Source organism: Sebastes fasciatus, chromosome 3 (assembly GCF_043250625.1).
Source record: "Sebastes fasciatus isolate fSebFas1 chromosome 3, fSebFas1.pri, whole genome shotgun sequence".
Lineage (NCBI taxonomy): Eukaryota > Metazoa > Chordata > Actinopteri > Perciformes > Sebastidae > Sebastes > Sebastes fasciatus.
Window position 1 is genome coordinate 29,835,644 of NC_133797.1, and position 20,267 is coordinate 29,855,910.

Here is a 20,267-nt window from a genome sequence, read left to right on the forward strand (position 1 = left end):
TTACTGTATACAGCAGGGAGCTCCAACACTCTCTAAAGCTGCGTTCAACCCCACCAGTCCCATTTCTTGCACATATCCGGTCACAGTCGTCATCGTACTGTGTTTCTCTGCAGACCTCTTCTCGATCGTCTCGTTGTGCAACTTCTTGTCAAACTGCTTTTTCAAAGTCGACATGTCTTTGTCGCATTTTTCCCTCTCACTCAGCAGGTTCTCCTCTAGCTGCCTCTGGCGGTTTTCTTCGCTCACTTTTTGTTGCTCAACTTGTATTCTGATGAGTTTTAGCTCCTGCTTGAGGGCCATGATTCTCCTTTTGTCTGCAATCTGATTCTCCATTTGTATGGCCCTTTCTCTCTGGTTCTCCTCCCTCTCGCGTCTGAGCAGGTCCTCCATTTGATTTTTCCTGTCCTCCTCCTTCCTTCTCTGCTCCTCCAAGCACTGGGTGAGTTCATCCAGCTCTGTATGCAAAGCGTCTCTCTTCATTTCCTCCCTCTGCCTGATGGCCTGCTCTTTCTGTATTTGCTGATGTTCCCACTCTCTCTCCTTCTTTTCATTTTCCACTCTATCCTTTTGGATCTTCTCCTCCATTGCCCTTCTCATTTTCTCCTCCTGCTCTTCCTGCTCCTCAAGCATTTTAGTAAATTGGTCAAGCTTTTCTTGCAGAGCATCCCTCTTCTCCTCCTCCTCTCTGCGTATCTCCATCACTCTCACCATCTCTTGTATCTTCCTCTCCTTCTCTTTCATGTCATACTCCTCCATCCCTCGTCTAAAGGCCTCCTGCCTATCTCTTGCCAGTTTCTCCTCCTTCTCTCTCTCCAGCTCCCGATTTTTCTTCAGCTCCTCCATCTCCATCTTGCTTTTTTGCTGAACCATCTCTAGCTCTTTTTCATACAACTCTTTTATTGCTGCCTCCTGTTTCCTTTTTAATAGCCCCTCCTTCTCGTTCAGCAGCCTCCTCTCTTCTTGCAGCTCCTGAGCCAGATCCTCCTCTGCATTCTGGAGCATCTTGCTGCTATAGCACATTCCTCCATTCCTCCGCATCATGCTGTCCACTAAGGCAAGCAGCTCTGACACCTGCTCCTTGTTCTTGGAGCTCTGGTTGTTGAAGACACAGTACCTGCCCCCACATCTGACCAGTAGCTCGGCCAGATCCTTGCACTCGTCTATCAGACAATGCTTTACGGATGTCCCTTCTTCAAGAAGGTCTCCATGGGTAAAAACCACCACAGAGAAACTCAAAGCATGGGAACCCATTGCCTGTTTGATCTGCCGCACCGCCTCCTTCTCCTCCCGAGTGAACCTCCCAATCTGAATAACCAGAAGGAACACATGTGGGCCGGGGTACAAGAGGCTAACACTCCTCCTCAACTCCTTCTGCACCTCCTGTGCAGTCTGATTAGGGTCCAGAAGCCCCGGGGTGTCCAGGAGCGTCAGTTGTCGGCTGCGTAATTCTCCAGAGACCCTGCGGCAGCGTTGTGTGATGGAGGAGCTGCTAACCTTTGAGTCGAAGATCTTACGGCCCAAGATGGAGTTGGCGGTGGAGCTTTTTCCGCAGCCGGTCTTACCCAGCAAAACCAGTCGGATCTCAGCGGAGGAGGAAGACTGCTTCTTGCCTGAAGATACAAATAAGGAGAAAAGTTATGTTCAAATTAGGGGTGTCGCAATACATAAGTAATGACGTAATAAGCGTGATATTTAAAAATGAAATATTGATATCATGTTAATAATACACATATGATAGGGTTGGGAAAAAAATAGATTCACTTATGTATTGTGATTTTTTTTTAGTACGATTTTGAAATTGTTTTTTTTAATGCCAGAATCAATATATTTGCTACATTTGAGTCTTTGCAGAGTTAGAAAAAAGTTACTGTTTTTATTGTTGTAGTCTGAGAAACATGACGTCATATCTGTTCCGTATCTGTCAACCAAAACAAAACACAGCTGGCCGAAACGACAAAGTAGAAAACGGCGGAGGGTCTGCGTGGATACGACCTGCACCCTCACATTTTAAATCCAAAGTGGTAAACACTACACATACAGTAAAGTATGGAAACACTTTGGGTTTCACACATTGCCAGGAAAAGCAGAGCTAGACATCACGGCTAAAGGTGCATGCTAACTCTGTCATGGACAGGAAACATTATCATATTGCGGTAACGTGCGGTCAAGCCAGCCGCCACTCGCAACTCCGTGGTCAAATCATCCGACGCTATAAATGTAGAGCACCCATATACTGACATTTATGTTAAATGCATTCAGACGGCCCCGGTGGAGCTGACCATGGATGTTTAAAGAGAACGGAGCTAACGGGAGGAGTTCAGAGCTAGTGAAGGATTTGGCGAAGTTAGCGGAAGTATACACGTGTGACTACGTCCGGAACAGTATATATAAAACACATATATGGAAATAAGAATGATTTGATTATATTCACCAGAAGTATAAAACATTACATGTCCCTCATGAATTAAAAAGAAAATACCACTAATTTGTGAGGGAAATGTCTTTATTCTTTAATTTTTGGGTTGCTGGAAAATCTTTTAAAAATAATGCCTGAAAATGACATATTGACTTCAGGAAATCTCTGACTACATACATGCTGAAAATCAAACATTTTTACTGTGACAATTTACAAATTTCAACTTTTTCCCATGGTCTAGTGTTAAAAAAGTTAACAAAAATTGCAATAACTTGTAATATCGAATCGCAATACTTCAAAATTGCAATACATCCAAAGTATCGTGATAGTATTGAATCGGGAGATAGGTGAATCACCCAGCCCTAACATATGATGGTATTGTGTAAATAATCCAGCGCCTCTTAAATCATTTTATCTATACAGTTATGGTTACAGACTCTCTCTCCGTCTCTCTACACTCGTATTTTAAGTGTAATTAATTTGCCAAAATAGAGACAAAACGCACAATAAAAGTTAAAGATGAATTACACTGATACCATTTTTTTTTCTTCAAATTTTCTATATATATCTCAATAATATCGTTATCATGAACTCTTTAGGCCATGATAATCGTGTAGTGAAAATCGAATATTGTGACAGCCCTAGTTCAAAAGAAATAAACATAAATCCCAACGTACCTGCACAGCTGATAGAAGACAGCTGCTTACTAATGGACGACATGCTGTTTCTGGTCACTTGCCTCCATAAATTGAGAACAAAAGAGAACAGTACACCGCTATTTAGATCCCAACATTGTGGGTGTGTCTGGCCCTATGACATGTTAAACCCCTCTGAACTCTAACCATCGCCATCACCGCGTTTCAAATATCAGTCTGGAGAAATTGTAGTGCAATAGTCCGTCTCTGAAACACTCAACACAGCAGATATTATCTCTATCGATACTATCTGAGTATACACACTTCAGCAACAGGTCATAGTCCAGCTGAGGCAAAGATCTGGGAAACAGGCTGAGATACTCTAAATGAGGGGTTTGTGAATCATTTTGGGTCAGTGTGATCAAAGTCCAACAGGCTAGTCATTTGATTGTTGGGTCTAAAAGTGATTAGTTGTCATGTAGGAACCACCAGGGATCAATACACAAGGCACTCTCCTGTCATTGTCACACAGACCGGACAAACTGTCTGATGATAGAGGACTGAGGGCCCTATCTTAATCTCTTAAACAGCGCAGTGCAACTGTCATTGTTAGTTTCAGACCGATCCATGGATGGCATCAGCACACCTGGCTTTAAAGGGAATGGAAGATGACACTCCGATTGGTTTAATTCCTGTTACGCCTTACTTTGCACCCAGATTATGCGCTGCTTAACTTGCAAAAGTGGAGTTGGACATGCCCTAAATGCACTTGCGCCATGCACTTTAGACCATGCACTATAGATATTTAAAATAGGGCCCTGACACTCTGCAGTCAGCAGCTCTGTGAAGCTGTATAGGCACAACGGGGCTTTGGGTTAAATGACGATACTAATATGCTGATGTTTAGCAGATGTATAATGTTCACCACCTTAGTTTAGCGTGTTAGCTAACATTTGCTAAGTAGCACTAAACACAAAGTAGGCCTACAGCTGAGGCTGATGGGGATGTCAATAGTTTTTCAGGGATTTGGCCATAAACGCATAACGCTCCAATTTTTGGCGAGGAAAAACCGGCATGGCCATAGTCAAAGGGTTCCCTTGTAGGTATGCTAATTTTGGGAAAAAATGTAACCGGTAATCGTCCCTTGTTAACAGATTATTAACCGTTAACCGACAAGATTAATGCGTCTCATGCAGCGGTGCGCCAGATGCAGTGTATGAGCACAACAGACAACCGAGTCCTCAGTTCACCCGTCCGGGAGGATTAGCAGCCACGGTGCTGTGTGTACACATGCAGCCACTTTGCCAGTAAAACTCCGCCGCCACCACAGCATCATTTAGTTTAGTTTAGCAGGTTGTCAACTGTGTGTCTGCCCGGCGTAACCATACGCTGTCGCCTGGCGTAACTTTAGCGTTCGACCGACAAACAGTGTGTGTATTTGTGCTACGTTAGCAGCCGCTAGACTCAGACTCTCTAAAGGTGGGCTGCTTTTCTTCTTAAACTGACAAGCCGCTTCTCTGAGTTTTGCTCACCTTTTTAATTAATTATTAATATTTCTTTTAACTGCTTGAGTGATAGCGTTAATCGGTTTAAATTCGTAATGTCGGTTACCGGTTAAACGGTTAATTACTAACATCCCTAGTCCCTTGACCTCCAACCTGAAGATATGTGAATGAAAATGGGTTCTATGGGTACCCACGAGTCTCCCCTTTACAGACGATAATCACATGCAGTTTTTGGCAAGTCATAGTCAAGTCAACACACTGACACACTGACAGCTGTTGTTGCCTGTTGAGCTTGAGTTTGCCATGTTATGATTTGAGCATAATTTTTATGCTAAATGCAGTACTAGTGAGGGTTTCTGGACAATATTTGTCATTGTTTTGTGTTGTTAATTGTTTTCCAATAATAAACATATACATACATTTGCATAAAGCAGCATACTTGCCCACTCCCATGTTGATAAAAGTATTAAATACTTGACAAATCTCCCTTTAAGGTACGATTAATTTCCATTAATCACAATTAACTGTGGACAATTATGCAATAAATCGCGATTAAATATTTTAATTGATTGACAGCCCTACTAAAAATGTATTTAAAAACATACATGGTGTTAGTAGTACATTTTCAGATGCTCAACACTTAAACTGTGAGTTGATACAGAACTCCACTAGACAGAGGCAGAGGTTAGTCTGTGTGATGTCATCTACCAGACAAGTTATTGACTGTTTCTATCATGACGTGCTGCTGAGACTTCAGACAGTCTGGTGTCAATTTGTTTTGTGCCACAGACGGTGGCAGAGTGGATTTTAAATGAATGATTGTTTACTATTATTTCTCTCTTTTTTGTGACTTTATTAATTTAATCTATTTAAAAAAGAAAAAAGGAAGGTATTCAGTGAGTCGAGGAGGCTTATTGGAGTCTTTAAATGAGAACACGTATTTATAGAGACATGAATTAACTTCTGTTTGAGCCTGGTTTATTATTGTCTGATGTCATTTATTCGTGGCAGTGATTTTTTTGTTGTGTGCTATGTGATTTAATGTTTTGTTGTTGAACACACCAAAACAAATTCCTAATCAACTGTGGTTGATATGGCAATAAATTATTGAATCTTGAATCTGAATCTTTAGTAAATTTGAAATTCTAACACAAATCACACAATACTAAGATGTTTATTTAGCTTGATTTGTCTATTTAAGGCAATAAACTTTTTTTGTTTTATTTAGATTATCATCATTAATGCTCTTATTTACCCTCACTTTTGATGTATCCGTCACATTCAAATCTTGAAGAAGAAGTTTCACTTGTGGGGAAGCTAATATCTTACTGATTTTTTTGTTTTGATTGAACAATTTTTTCCAACTAATATCTTAGTGATTCATCGTTTACAGTGAAGATTTGGAAAAGCAGTGGGCCGAACAAACTTTGTCCTGCATAATATATGTTCCTTAGAATCAGTTCTTATCTAGTTCATGTGCTTTTTAACCTCTTCTTTAAACTATTATTGTACTGTGACATCTTATAGCCCATCTGATAATACTTCACAGATTCCGTTTTTAATGTCTTTTGATATCATTAAGCTGTCTATTTGGCACTTTCTAAATAAATGCACTAAAATGTTTACTTTGTTATGCATGTACTATTCATTCACTCAGTCAGTCACTTAAACCTCTATGATTATAGCATATCTGCCCTCTAGAGGCTCTTGGGGGGATTGGAAATGTCTAAAGAAACTGAACTAGGTTCATTCACTTGCCTGCTGTTGTCCTGCTGAACTGTGTGAATTATATGAAGCTCTTTCAAATGTTTATATACATTTCAGTATCCCTGAAAAGATATATTGATTTATGTGTTCATCTGTATGACTATAATGCTGGTTATTAGGTCATCTTTTTCAACAGATTGGGAGAAATGACTTCCTGTATATGCAAAACCAGTAATTTTACAGAAAAATAGTATGAAGCAATCACAAGAGATTGTACATGCAAAACAACAGAAAAGGACAGTTTTGTAAAATGTATACATACGTCATTTATAACAAATGTTGATTTGTACCATAAAGCAAACTGCTTGGACAGTGAGTAAAACCATATTTAAAGGTTCTCTATACGATATTCAGAGCGTTAATATAGTAAACAACTATCTGCTATGTAAAGATATAGAGGAGTAATGTCTACCTGAGCAGAGAATGAAGTCTCTCTCCCTCTGTGTGTGTTGTAATCAGAGCTTCTGCACGCTTTGTTGACATCACCGGGCCAGCCACTCCTGCCTTTTAGTGCATGTTATTACACGGCTTTGTTGAATGCCGTCGTTTGCACTGTTAGCACCGTTAGCTGCGAGCCGCCGGCTCAGCCGTCACCATGTTGAGAGCCATGCGGAGGCAATAGAAATGCTCCCAATCTCACATTTAGCAACTTTAATATCAAACTTTTATTTTTTTACCTGACTAATGAGCAAAGCGTAAGTTAGTCAAAAAGTACAGTACATCCACTGTTCATTCTCTGGAGGTAGGCTTTAAGGTCTTAATATTACATTCAAAAGTGAGTAAGAAAGGTAAACATTCACTCTTTCTCTCCAAGTCTCACATTCAAGTATTCACAACTTTTGTAAACCATTTTCTTAACATCTAGACTAGAAAAACACTAAAGACTATTTTCTTTAACTTGCACGCTTTTCCGTGATGATCAGTACAAGGAAGGACATGGGATTCGCCCTCTTTTTGATCATATATAAGGTTGTTTCATAAGGTGCTCTCATTGTAACTGACTCTGGAAAACAGCATCATCTGGTCGCCTAAAACGTAATGTAAGTAATGTAATGCCTATAGATGGATGTCTGGCTGTTAGCTCATCCATAATGGAGAGTCCATGCATGTACAAGGCGAGGCCTAGATTGTCTTACCGCTCCACTGCTCCGTCACACATGCAAGCACACCTGGCGTTAACTAACCGAGAGGCTTTGATGGAAGATACGTGCTTGTGTGGTTAAACGAATGATTTGTGTGCAGCAACCTTTTGCTCTGAATGTCAAAGTAAACAACAACAATGAACCACAACCGCACACACACATACACACACACACACACACACACAAACACACACAACACAATACTGACACACATATAAAACAGTTGTGATTCATCTGGTGTTGCATTAAAGTAAAAATGAGGTGACTGAGTAACGCTGAGGTACAGCAGTGATGGAGGATTAATGTTATCATGATGGTAAAAAGATGATGTTGCTGTCAGGATGCCTTGGCGATGATGAGGACGCTCATGAGGAACACCATGATGAAGAAGATCCACATGAAAAACCTATCCATCACCTTGGCAACCTTCTTCCACTCTGCTGCCTTGAGACACGTCGCTCTCTGCTCACGGAAGCAGTTGGCGATGTACTGGATGTTCTTTACCACCTGAGGAAGAGACACATAGACAAACTAAAGCAAGCACTTAAAGAAACTTTAGAGGAAGAGGAGTAATCAGATAAGTGGGTAAACGGAGATTCTGTGGTGATTCACCTCTTTATGTTGGAGGCTGGGGCAGCAGCAGGGGCAGGCTGGGACTTGAAGTTTCTCCGTGGGATAGAGGAGCTGCTCCTTCAGCCCTCCGTTGAGGTGCTGGAGGTTTTGTGGATGATTAGGGGCCTGGTAGTCCAGTTCATCCCTCCTGATGTGGTGGTAGCGCTGTGTGGGCTCTTGCTTCCCATCGCCCCTCTCAAGTCTGGACGCATGGTTGTTATGGTTGTAATTGTGGCGGCTATTGTTGGCGTTGCCGTTCGCGTGGCTTTTGTGAGGCTTGTTGTGATTATGCACGCCATTGCCATACTTGTACGGGTCGCCGTCAGGATGGTAGTCATGGAAATGGTCATCGTGGTAGCCGCCACTATCGTTCATGGGTTCCTCGGGGTACAGCGGGGTCCTCTCACTCTCCGGTGTAGTGCAGTTCTCCCCCACCTCGTAGACGAAGAAGATTTTGGACATGTAGTCTATGATGAGCACCTTGGCCCAGTGAGGGACCGGCTTGGCCTCAGCACCACAGAAATGAATATTCATGATAAAGATGGTGAGAGAGGTGGAGGCTGTGATCATAGTCATGGTGGCTATGTAGTACTTCCCTAAAGGAGAGGGCAAAGAAAAGGACAGATTTATGAAGGGGAAAGGCAGCACATGCATAGCAGCCCTAATTTATAGACTACGAGGTTGAAAATTTAAATACAACAGCAATGATCTGAAAAGACATGCCATGGAAATCTGTTGTCCCATATACATCTTCATACATAGACATATCAGTTTAACAGCCAATTTAGTCTCCATGTTGCATAGCTAAAGGCCCTCAGTCACTAAAAGAGTTTTCAAATCTTAAAAGATGTTGAAAATGTGAGAGACCCCACACATAACGACATGTTATGTTAAGTTTAACAGTTTTGTTCCTAAAGTGTGTTGTGAGCAATGATTTGGTTAAAACAGCACACCACACACTAACATCTTCCATTCATAAACAACAAGAGTACCGACTAAAAAAAAATGGAAATCTCGCAAAATCTCTCGTAATCAAACGTGAACAAACATGGCGGACGACGGGCAGGAAGAATTAACGATATTAGTTTTTGCACTTCTTTGTACTGAAAATTCATGAAGAAAAAAGAGAAATAATGGATGAAGTCATTGAGACACGTTAAATAAACACTTGTGTTGTTGCCATGAATCAACAAGTTGGTCCTCCATTTCTGAGGACCATCTTACTGCTACTTTATGCTTTGCGTTTTGCATTAACTCATGCATTAGCCACGGCCGCAATGACGGTGGGGGTTTTCGTTTCTTCTTTAGTCAGCTTGGTACCCAATTGGCTATCGTTCTTTCCCACTTGACTGCATCATTGGCTGTCCTCGGGGTTCCCCACACACAACCGGATATCTGATCGTAAATATTGAACATGTTTAATATTTACGATTTGAAATCGGTTCGGCCAGGATGGACCTCCATACCGATCGGGTATGGATGTAAAAAAAAATATTAACTTACATCACAGCACAGGAATATCCGGAAAGTTAATCTTTAGAACCATTACAAAATCGGGGCTCTGCGGATGATTGTCGGGAGGTGGGAAATGGGACCAATATCGGCCTGATTCTCGTGTAGTGTGTGCCACGCTTAAGTTTTATATGGAAGCCCATTTCTGCCAGGAAAATGGATGAAAAGTTATTCATGATAAATACTCATAGATACACATGGTAAGTCAACATTATGACAGGATAAGTCAAAAGTTTGACTTACTTAGTTATTATGAATTATGAGATATTGAGTCAAAAAATATGAGACACAAGTCAAAATCTAGATTTAGTAGCTGATAATATTGACTTACTATAAATATTTTTTATCTTTATGATCCATAACCTTTCATCAATTTTAGTCTTCTATAGTTGAAATAGTTCAATAATGAGGCAGAGAGAATAATTCAAACCTATGTAGGGCATGCTCTCTGCAGGAGGCATGCTCTCAGCCACCAACAACTGGAACACAGTGAGCGCCAGCAGCACCGTGACCCCGAGGGAAACCTTCTCCCCCGAGTCAGCCGGCAGGTAGAAGCCCAGCGGGGCTAGGAACGAGATGAGGAAGCACGGCAGGAGCAGGTTGAAGATGTAGAAAGAGGAGCGACGCTTCAGGTGCAGGGTGTAGGTGATTTCGGTGTAAGGGTCGGAGCAGCAGCCGTACATCATGACGTTTTTAACTGCCGGCATGCCATGACACTCCCACTCCACGTTCTCCACAAAGTCAGACAGGTCACCGCTGGCCATTCCCAAACTGACGTCCACCTGTGTAGAGGACACACATTGTGTGTATCAAAACACAACAACCAGAATTCCCCTTATATATAAAAACAAGTTATTCAATCTTTATTTATCTGACCATGTCAAGGTCAGATGAATTGGAGCCCATAACAGACTATAGTAGGCAAGAGGCTGGTACACGTCCTGTACTGATTACCAGGGCTAACATACGCACTATACCTGCTGTATGAATATTTTAAAAGAGTAAAAAAGAGTTTCAGCTCCACCAAAGGAACAACACGGAAACCAACACATACATCAGAAGAAAATGCAAATCACACAAAAAAAAACCTTTCTCAGTCATCCTATTTGTTCTTTTGGTCCTTTGATTGTCGGTTCACCCAAATTATTAAAAATAAGAAAATGTTTTGTCATTTGGGTGAACAAACTCTTTACTGCTTCCGTGTCGTGCTTTCTCCTCCTTGAAACTCAAAGTTGAAAGTGTCTTAGAATGGCAGTAACTGATTTATTGGTCACTTGGGGGCAGCAGAAGCAAGTTGTGAACATTAACATATCATCACCTTTTAAGTTGATTTGGTGAACTAGCAAACATTTGCTTATTTACGCATCACCTTACACGATGCAACGTCCAATATTCACCCGCTTTTAGCTCCGTTTTTGGTCTCTACCGACTCCTGAGGGCAATAGCGGTCCAATTTAGCTGCTAAGTGCCCCACTATGCTCACCGGATAGTCGCCAACTGTGTCTGCTCTGTAAAGCTGAGGGGAACTGCAGATTCAGCTGATAATTGTTTGTCGGTTCATCTCTACAAGCGACCTCTTTCACTATGTCATTTATTACATTTGCTGTGGCTGTCAAAGTCCAATCATTTCATTCGGCCTGAACGGGCTACCTGCCTGCCACTGCATTCATTGCGCGTCAACTGAGTCTTCCACAAGCTGCTAGCTTGACAGCTGTGAGTACTAACAATAGCCACATTCGCCGTTCACGTTCATTATGGTATGTTTATGTTTGTTACGCTAGCTACTTTCATTGGAAAACACTGAGCTTGTTTTTTTTGGTTGGACATTTTAAAAAAACTAGTGTACACTTGCTAGTTTCTCAAGATCACCCACCCTGCCTTTAAAGGAAAAATACAAATGTTTTATAAGCCACATTTGAAGGGGATGAGTGTGGGCAGAATATCATGTTCCTCTCAGGGTCAGTCACGATCGAGTCATTAGACTTAAGCATTTACAGCCTTCCAAATCTTTAGTCTTTAACCCAGAATATTAACTGATTCAAACAACATAGAAGGTGTGATCCCCGTGTCATTCACCCCCATTAGCCCCCCTGCTTAAACACACCTGGTTGCCATTATAGGTCCAGGAGCCGAAGGTGAGCTTGCACTGCTGCCAGTCGAAGGGGAAGTAGGACACGTCCACCACACATGAGCTCTTTGTGATCGCTGGAGAGTCCCAGGTGATCTCTCCGTTATAACGCAGCTTCACATTAGTACTGGATGCATCTGAAGGCTCCTCATCCGCCCTACACGGACATACAGAGGAAAGGACACATCAGTCGGACAGATACACACACTGCTGCATTATAGGTGCACTGCGAACGGTGCTTTGTTACTGACTTGTTGTAGAGGACGATGTCAGGCTTCCAGACCAGGTCACTGGGGATGTTGATCATCTCAAGGTTGTCATAGTCCTCCTTGTCCCACTTCAGGTAGGCATCATGCCAGGCCAGCCTGATCCACAGGTACGTGGTTAGCACCTGGTTCCTCTCATCCTACACATACAAAAACATTTCACCAGAGAGAGAGACAGGTTACATTAAAAAAAGGTTGTTCCTGTAAAAGTCAGAAGACTGAAGGTAGTAGTGTCTGTACAGTATGAGAGCCACACATTTGTTCTCTAGCTCTTAGCCGTGAGCAAATTAGAGCAGCATTCCACTGATTTACATGTCAACATATATTACATATATGCATTACATTACATTACATTACAAAGTCAATTCATTAGTCACTGGGAGGACTACACAGCAAATGAAAAATGTCATCTTCTGTGGCTCTGGTCTGGAGAAGTTTTGTCAATGGCCGACTCAGAAGACGTCACCTGGGTATCTCAGCGTGGGAATGGAGACTGCAGATATGTAACTGAAAGCTTGAGTTACAAACAGAAGAAAACAGGCTATTGAGTAGCATGAAGTGACTCAAGTGTGGGATCCAGTGTTTTTGGAGCTGCACTGAAATTCTCTCCCTCTGCTACAACAATTCTTACCTTTTTTTTAATCTTTTTTTGCAAGTCTCCTTCTTTATGAAAGTGCAGTACTAAAAGCTAGAGTATTCTTTTAAGACTTGGTTGCAATGGACATACAGTAGCACTCTAATTTAGCAACATATCCTCATCGTATGATATCTTACAAATAGTGATTCCTCATTTTCAAGATATGTGAATGAAAATGGGTTCTTTGGGTACCCACGAGTCTCCCCTTTACAGACATGCCCACTTTATGATAATCACATGCAGTTTGGGGGCAAGTCATAGTCAAGTCAGCACACTGACACACTGACAGCTGTTGTTGCCTGTTGGGCTGCAGTTTGCCATGTTATGATTTGAGCATATTTTTTATACTAAATGCAGTACCTGTGAGGGTTTCTGGACAATATTTGTCATTGTTTTGTCTTGTTAATTGATTTCCATTAATAAATATATACATACATTTGCATAAAGCAGCATATTTGTCCACTCCCATGTAGATAAGAGTATTTAATACTTGACAAATCTCCATTTAAGGCCAATTTTAAAGGTGATTAATTTATGATTCATTTATGATTAATTGCGATTAACTATGGACAGTCATGCGATTAATCGCAATTAAATATTTTAATCAATTGACAGACCTAGTGTAGATTGTAATGGAAATTCTGTCAATTTCCCTAGATGAGTCCTAATGAACGTTGAAATAAAGATCTCAAACAGATTAAAAGTCTTTGTCGTATTTTATTCTTGCATTACAAGTTATATCTCTAAATCTCTGCTGGATAATGATACGTATCAGAGTGTCCTCTCTACTCACCATATCTTTGATCTGTGACAGGGTGATCTGCAGGGAGACGTTGAGTGCTGCGTCTGTGTCGTCCACTGGCCTCAGAGCATTGGAGTAGTCCTCCATCAGGTCAGCCAGAAGTTTGCGGGCATAGTGACCCCGAGCACCGTGGGACACTGAGAGGGCAGGAGGAGAGCAGAAGGTAGGTACAACAGCAAAGGTTACAATACACAAATGTCAGGGGATATGCAGAGACAAGAGCAGAAAACAAGTCAGAGTTTACGATATCAGTCAGATATAAACATCAAACTGATCCATCATGCAGAGCTGACCTTGCACCAAAAGGCTGATCCAAACCATCAGCGCTGCCTTCCTCATTTTCAACCAGTCACAAACTGAGGGATCAATTATTCAGCAAAACAGTCGTTGAGACAGCCTGGGTCCAAATCCAGAGCGTCACTCTATTCTGATCTCCATTCTCCCCTGCTGACGCTGAGCAAGACCACAGACGACTCTCGAAATCTTACATCCTGTCAGAAACTCTGAATGCTTCGCTAGTTGTTAGTCGCAGTTTGCCTCTCTGTTGCTGTCTTTCTGTTTGTGATCGCTGCCCTGGAACAGGACCTGGGGCTATCACACACACACACACACACACACACACAGGTACACTGCAGTATCACATAGCACACAGGAACCGGGTGAAATGTGATGCCGGCAGCCCTATCCACTTGTGTAATGACCACAACCAGCTGTACTACACACATAGACACACACACACACACACACACACTGAACCTTACTGCATTACACAGCTAATGACATGTTTCAGTCACACACATACAGTGACACGTTCTTACCTATGCTCAGGTTATTCAAGAGGAACACACACACACATGTCATGACACATGTCACACACGCCACAGAGCAATGAACTTCACACAGATCCAGGATCGGGTTCCACACTGTAAATAGGAATCTTTAACATAAGAACAGTAAAGGTGTACACTGTTTGTAGATCAGTGATAAGAGTAGATTTAATCCTCTCTGTGTCTGTAGGCTGGGGAAGAGATCAGTAACCAGAAACGGGGGCCAACTAATTGATTGTAATATTGGCCAGCAGTCGGCACATCTTTAAGGTTTAGAGTATCTCAACATATTGATTTATTGCGGGGCTGGGGGGGGTTGACAACAAAGGACCACTATGGAAATTTGAATGTTTTCATCCTGCATCATGCCTTCAATTTCATGCATAAAACCTTGTTTGTGTTTCATTCTATTTATACTTTTTTTTTTTTATTTTATTCAACATGTTTTGTCTTCACATGTCCAGGTCCCATGCTGGATTGAATCTGTGTTTTAATTGCTTTTATTTCCTGCATCTGAGTGTGAGTGTGTGTGTGTGTGTGTGTGTGTGTGTGTGTGTGTGTGTGTGTGTGTGTGTGTGTGTGCGTGTGTGTGTGTGTGTGTGTGTGTGTGTGTGTGTGTGTGTGTGTGTGTGTGTGTGTGTGTGTGTGTGTGTGTGTTTGGAAAATGTGCTATGTTGTTTTATGAAAGAATTAAAAAACTTAACCAACACTAAATTAAATTGTACTACTACAAATACTACTAATAATAAAACCAGTGTTATTATTGAAGGAAAATGTAGAAATGTGCTTCTGCAAATTCTCCATCTGGAAAGAGAAGATTCCTGAGAACAAAAGATTAGCAAGGAGAATGATAGATGTTGGTAAAGTAAAAAAACAAAACTCAGATATCGCGTTCAGGTGAATAGACGTACAGACAACCCGAAAACATTATGCATCTGGCCACGGCTGTCACCAGCACGGAGGTGTAAAAAATGTATAAGTAAATTATCTATCAAAATGAGACAGTAACTCTTACATGCATGTGTCACATAACCTATAACTGTCTTTACATGTATCGAATCTGCATCTTTGTGCAAAATGTGCGCAAGTGAATGTTATTATATCTTATATTTTCTAAGATGTCCAAATATGCAGCGCATTAGTTCAGGTTTTAGAATATGCTGTGTTTAATATAGATATATTAATTTTATATATTGAAATATATGTACCTGTGGACATATCATTCGATTGTTTTAGTGCGATCACTATATTTCCAATATTAAAGAATCTATAATAAGAGAACCACCAAGGACAAATGTTGTATTTTTGCTTACGAGGCAGTTGTTACTAAAAACCTGAAAGACAAAAGATCATGCCCTTCTTCGAAAGTCTTGTCTTTGTTTTTCACTCAGAATTTATTTTGAATCAGTGCTTGGATTAAACCCATTTCAACAGAAGCTGATAAGGTCGTTGTAGCTGACAGTAAATCAAACAAGGTCAGTAAGAAATGTTACTGACATTGTTCTACTCTGTTATTCTGCAAAGCACCGCGCAGCGTCATGTGATGTGTTAATGTGTCACTTAGTTTCTGTGGTACTGAGCTCGCATAGGACAGGTGTTTCCTGTGTGTGTGTGTGTGTGTGTGTGTGTGTGTGTGTGTGTGTCTGAAAGGAGGAAAGTGTGAAATAGTGTCATTGTGTCAAGAAACTAATTGTGACTAAGAGTCAAAGAGCTTTTGTAAATCATTTCTAATCATCATGTCTGTGTAGGGTTAAATATGTGTCGTTGATGTGTGTGTGTGCGTGCATGTGTGTGTGTAGGTGTGTGTGTGAGACAGTTTGTGTGTTGAACATTGAAAAGTATAACAATATTTATGCACTGTCCAAAAAGAAGAGGCACCGTGAGCTTGTGTGAATGATAGTGGTGGCGTATATCAGGGGTGAGTGTGCGTCGGCGTCCTTGCAGTAAACGTGGGACAGAGTGGGGGAGGTGTGTGTGTATACAATAATCAGCAATGTCTAGTAGTAGTAGAAGTAAGTTTAGGTATACAGTCCTTTAGTAATCTTAAGCAGGGTGAGCAACACAGGTGTGGTTGACATTATTAAGTCTGGTGATATTATTAAATATTCTTATAGTCAACAAATCTTGTGAACTAATTCTAACAAGTATTCTCTGCATAGCTAAAGCCTAATGTATTTTACCTTACGGCACATAGTACCAGGTTGCATACAACTGAGTAGTGGGTGAAGTACTCAGATCTAAGTAAGTAGCCGTGTAATAAGCGGGATAATGTCCAGCTAGCGGGTCATTGTTGTAAAAGAATCCCCTTCAGGGCAATGAGGGACGTGAGAGTGCGGCATGGCCCTGTTGGGGTTTCTTTCACAACAATGACCAGGTCACTGTACATTATCCCTCACATACCACAGTGAAGAAATACTCTATTACTCAAACTAAAAGTCCTGCATTCAAAATTTTACTTAAGTAAAAGTACAAAAGTAAAAAAACGTAAAATCTAAATACATGTAAAGTACCAAAAGTCAAATCATTATCCAGAATGGCTTATTACAGAAAATAAATGTATATGAGTGGATTTCAAAGTGGGGTCCTTGAGGGGGTTCCAGGGGGTCCCCAGCAAAAAAGGGTATTGTGTATTTTCACTATAATTAATCTATAAGTAACACAATGACAGACTATTTTTCTTATTGGTTTAATAAATTTTCTGTAATAAAACATCTAAAATCTATCAGATGGTGAACCCTGGGACAAATTGTTATCAAATGGGGGGCAATGGTCTAATTTGTGTCAGTTTTAGGGGTCCTTGACGTGAGAAAAGTTTGGGAACCACTATTGGATTATAATTATCGATGCATTCATATGTACATCATTTTAATATTGCAGCTGGTAAAGGTGGGGCTATTTTTAATTATTTATATACAGCTGGGTAGCTTGCGAATCCCCCCTATATTTTGATTTTATTAATCTTAATCTGCAAAGTGATTAAAGTTAGCTAATACATATAATGGGGTAAAACAATATTTTCCTCCGGAATGTAGTCATAAAATGGAAATACTCAAGTACAAGTATAGTAGTTGAGTAGATGTTACCTTCCACCACACCACTGTAACTGAGAATTAGCTGATAAGAATAAGCTTGCTATAGTATGTCAGAATAAACTGCACTGTACACTTCTGTATACCATGTATACTGTGTGTGTGTGTGCGTGTGTGTGTATGCGTGTGTGAGTGTAAGGGGGAGATAGCGAGAGAGGGATCATTGTGGTAGTTGTGGGAGAGAGAGAGCACAATGAGAGATGAGAGATCTGGCCACAGCAGGCTGTCAAACATGCTAAACTATCAGAGCGTTTCTCTTTGTCACTTGTAGCTCCAAAATTATCAACAAGGAGACAGTATTTAAATGAACACTAAAATTTGATTATGACTAATTTATATTATAAGATTCTATGTAGTAAACTCAACAAGAAAGCTTTTTGATAGTCTTTAGTCAGTGTCCTTCCGGAAACAATTTGTAAAAAAATGATTCTCAGGTATTGTCTTATTTATTGTAGTATTTATCAACTGTACTATTTATAGATTTTAAGGGCTGAGAGAGAGCCAGGGTAAAATGTATTTCATTGCATTTCACTGTACACTGTACTTTTAAATGCATATGACAAATAAACTTGAAACTAAAAGACAATAATAATGTGAGGTTTACGTAGTAAAATAGTAAGTACTATTTTAGATTATTATTTACAGTTGGGGTTGCCAATCGATTAAAATATTTAATCGCGGTTAATCGCATGATAGTCCATAGTTAATCGATATTAACCGCAAATTAATCGCACATTTTTTATCTGTTCAAAATGTACCTTAAAGGGAGATTTGTCAAGTATTTAATATTCTTATCAACATGGGAGTGGGCAAATATTCGTTCTTTATGCAAATGTCTGTATATATTTATTATTGGAAATCAATAAACAAAACAAAACAATGACAAATATTGTCCAGAAACCCTCACAAGTACTGCATTTAGCATAAAAAAAATCATAACATGGCAAACTCAAGCCCAACAGCTGTCAGTGTGTCAGTGTGCTGACTTGACTATGACTTGCCCCAAACTGCATGAGATTATCATAAAGTGGGCATGTCTGTAAAGGGGAGTCTCGTGGGTAGTCAAAGGTCAAGGGACCCCTTTGAAAATGGGCATGCCGGTTTTTAAAAATCGCAAGTTGCGTTTAAGAAATTAGTGCCGTTAAAACAAATTACGAGTTATTATCGCGTTAACTTTGACAGCCCTATATACAATTCAATTCATCAGTAAGCTCTGAGAAATTTGGGGATTTTTGTCAAGTTTTAATATGTCTAGCAAGAGAGACCTTTTTAAGTCCATACCATGCTCATGTGGTCTGTCCTGTACGTATTATGTTGTCTACATGACTGTATTATGGGTGTCAATGTAAAGTTTAAGCACACGTGCAAGTCTGTGCATAACAGACTGAATGAGTGAGCGTTTGTGAGAACAAAGTAACAGTCGCTGTGTGTGTGTTTGACTTCGTAATGTTTGTGTGTGTGTGTGTGTGCGTTGGGATGTGGTTAAGTGCTTTTCAGCGTATCCTTGAAAAGCCCGTATTGTATCTCTCATCCTCAGCAGCTATGAACACCACATAAGACAGAGAAATGTGCGGGAAAAAAGCGTGAGGGTGGGAGGAAAAGCTTTTCTGGGCTTTTTGCTGGTTGTTTGCTGCTCCTGGTCGTCTATTATCATTCAGCTACAATACATCTTTTAACACGGCCTTCATTTCCTCATGTCATCCTCTGACGTGCATATTCAAACCCCACCGAGACTCACGTGTCCCATTTAAAAATCTATTCTGTATGTACTTACTGTTATATATAAGACTGTACTGGTGTGTATTAGGCTCTAAGGATGGACCATAAATAAAACTAAACTAGGATGATACAAAGATTTAAAGTCACATGTGTGATCACCTTACATCTCTATCTCTTTTATATTGTGTGTGTGTGTGTGTGTGTGTGTGTGTGTGTGTACGTATGTTAGCTGTTACACTAGCTATGTGTTTTTCTCAATGGCTAAGCTGCTGTGTCTCTCAATCTTTGTCACTTTTTCACTGAGATAATTATATTTATTAATGAATTACTCTTGCGTTATTTTGATGTTTTGCCACTCATGTAAGCATTTATGAATACTGTATTACAGACACACAGCACATGCAGTATGTCTGACAGCATTTGAGCGCTTTGTAAACAAAATAGTTTGACCTACTCGTCATTCAAGAAATAGCTTTTGATAATCTGGTCAAAGTCAAAGGCACCTCCCCCCCCAAAAAAAATAATCACAATTTAAGATCCTGTGTTGTAAAAATTTACAAATTAAATTATTTGTATATGAACATCTAATACAGGCATATTCAGTTTTCCAGGTTTAAAAAAAGGTGAAGGGGCCTCACATTTACATTTCCTGTCTGAACTGCAAAGCTAAGAATTAAAATATGAAAACAATACACCTTGTTATTCTTAGTAGATTATTGTTTTAATAAAAACAATGATGTATTTAACATGTTTTTAATGCAGTTTGACTCTCCTAAATTCCCTCTGCTTAAACAGCCTGGGTTAAACCTTTTAACAAAATGAGTATTTATGTGCTTAACAAGACATAACTAAGGAATAGGTTACTTGGCCTACTAATACAATAATGATCTTCTGATAATCTAACAATGTAAACACCCATATACCAAGTATGTTAGCAGATTATATAAATAAAAACACAATGACGTTGCTTTTTAACAGTCCGTAACAGCGCCAAGTGAGTGGTAATGTAGATGAACGGGAATTAACTCTTAACTTAATATTTTTTTTAAATACTTTTTTCATATTTATAAATGATCAAAAGGCCGGTTTGAGGTTGTTAAAGGGCCGGATTCAACCCACGAGCCGCCAATTAATATAATGTGTATTCTAATACAAGCCAATGCTAGGTTATATTTCATACTGTATAATTTTCTATATTAGATATATGTGA

At 40.2% G+C, this 20,267-nt stretch overlaps 2 protein-coding genes across 2 annotated transcripts; both read right to left on the minus strand.

The window, feature by feature from the left end:
* LOC141762824 (uncharacterized) lies at positions 1-3,136 on the minus strand. The gene is made up of 2 exons (XM_074626906.1): positions 3,094-3,136; positions 1-1,610 (listed from the first exon to the last, which is right to left on the minus strand). The coding sequence occupies exons 1-2, from the start codon at positions 3,134-3,136 to the stop codon at positions 1-3; spliced, it is 1,653 nt and encodes a 550-aa protein (XP_074483007.1).
* A 2,882-nt stretch (positions 3,137-6,018) lies between these two features.
* chrna9a (cholinergic receptor, nicotinic, alpha 9a) lies at positions 6,019-14,092 on the minus strand. Its single transcript, XM_074631409.1, has 7 exons — positions 13,716-14,092; positions 13,414-13,559; positions 11,969-12,123; positions 11,694-11,874; positions 10,020-10,371; positions 8,078-8,673; positions 6,019-7,972 (listed from the first exon to the last, which is right to left on the minus strand). The coding sequence occupies exons 1-7, from the start codon at positions 13,759-13,761 to the stop codon at positions 7,802-7,804; spliced, it is 1,647 nt and encodes a 548-aa protein (XP_074487510.1). The 5' UTR covers positions 13,762-14,092; the 3' UTR covers positions 6,019-7,801.
* Between the last annotated feature and the right edge of the window lie 6,175 nt (positions 14,093-20,267).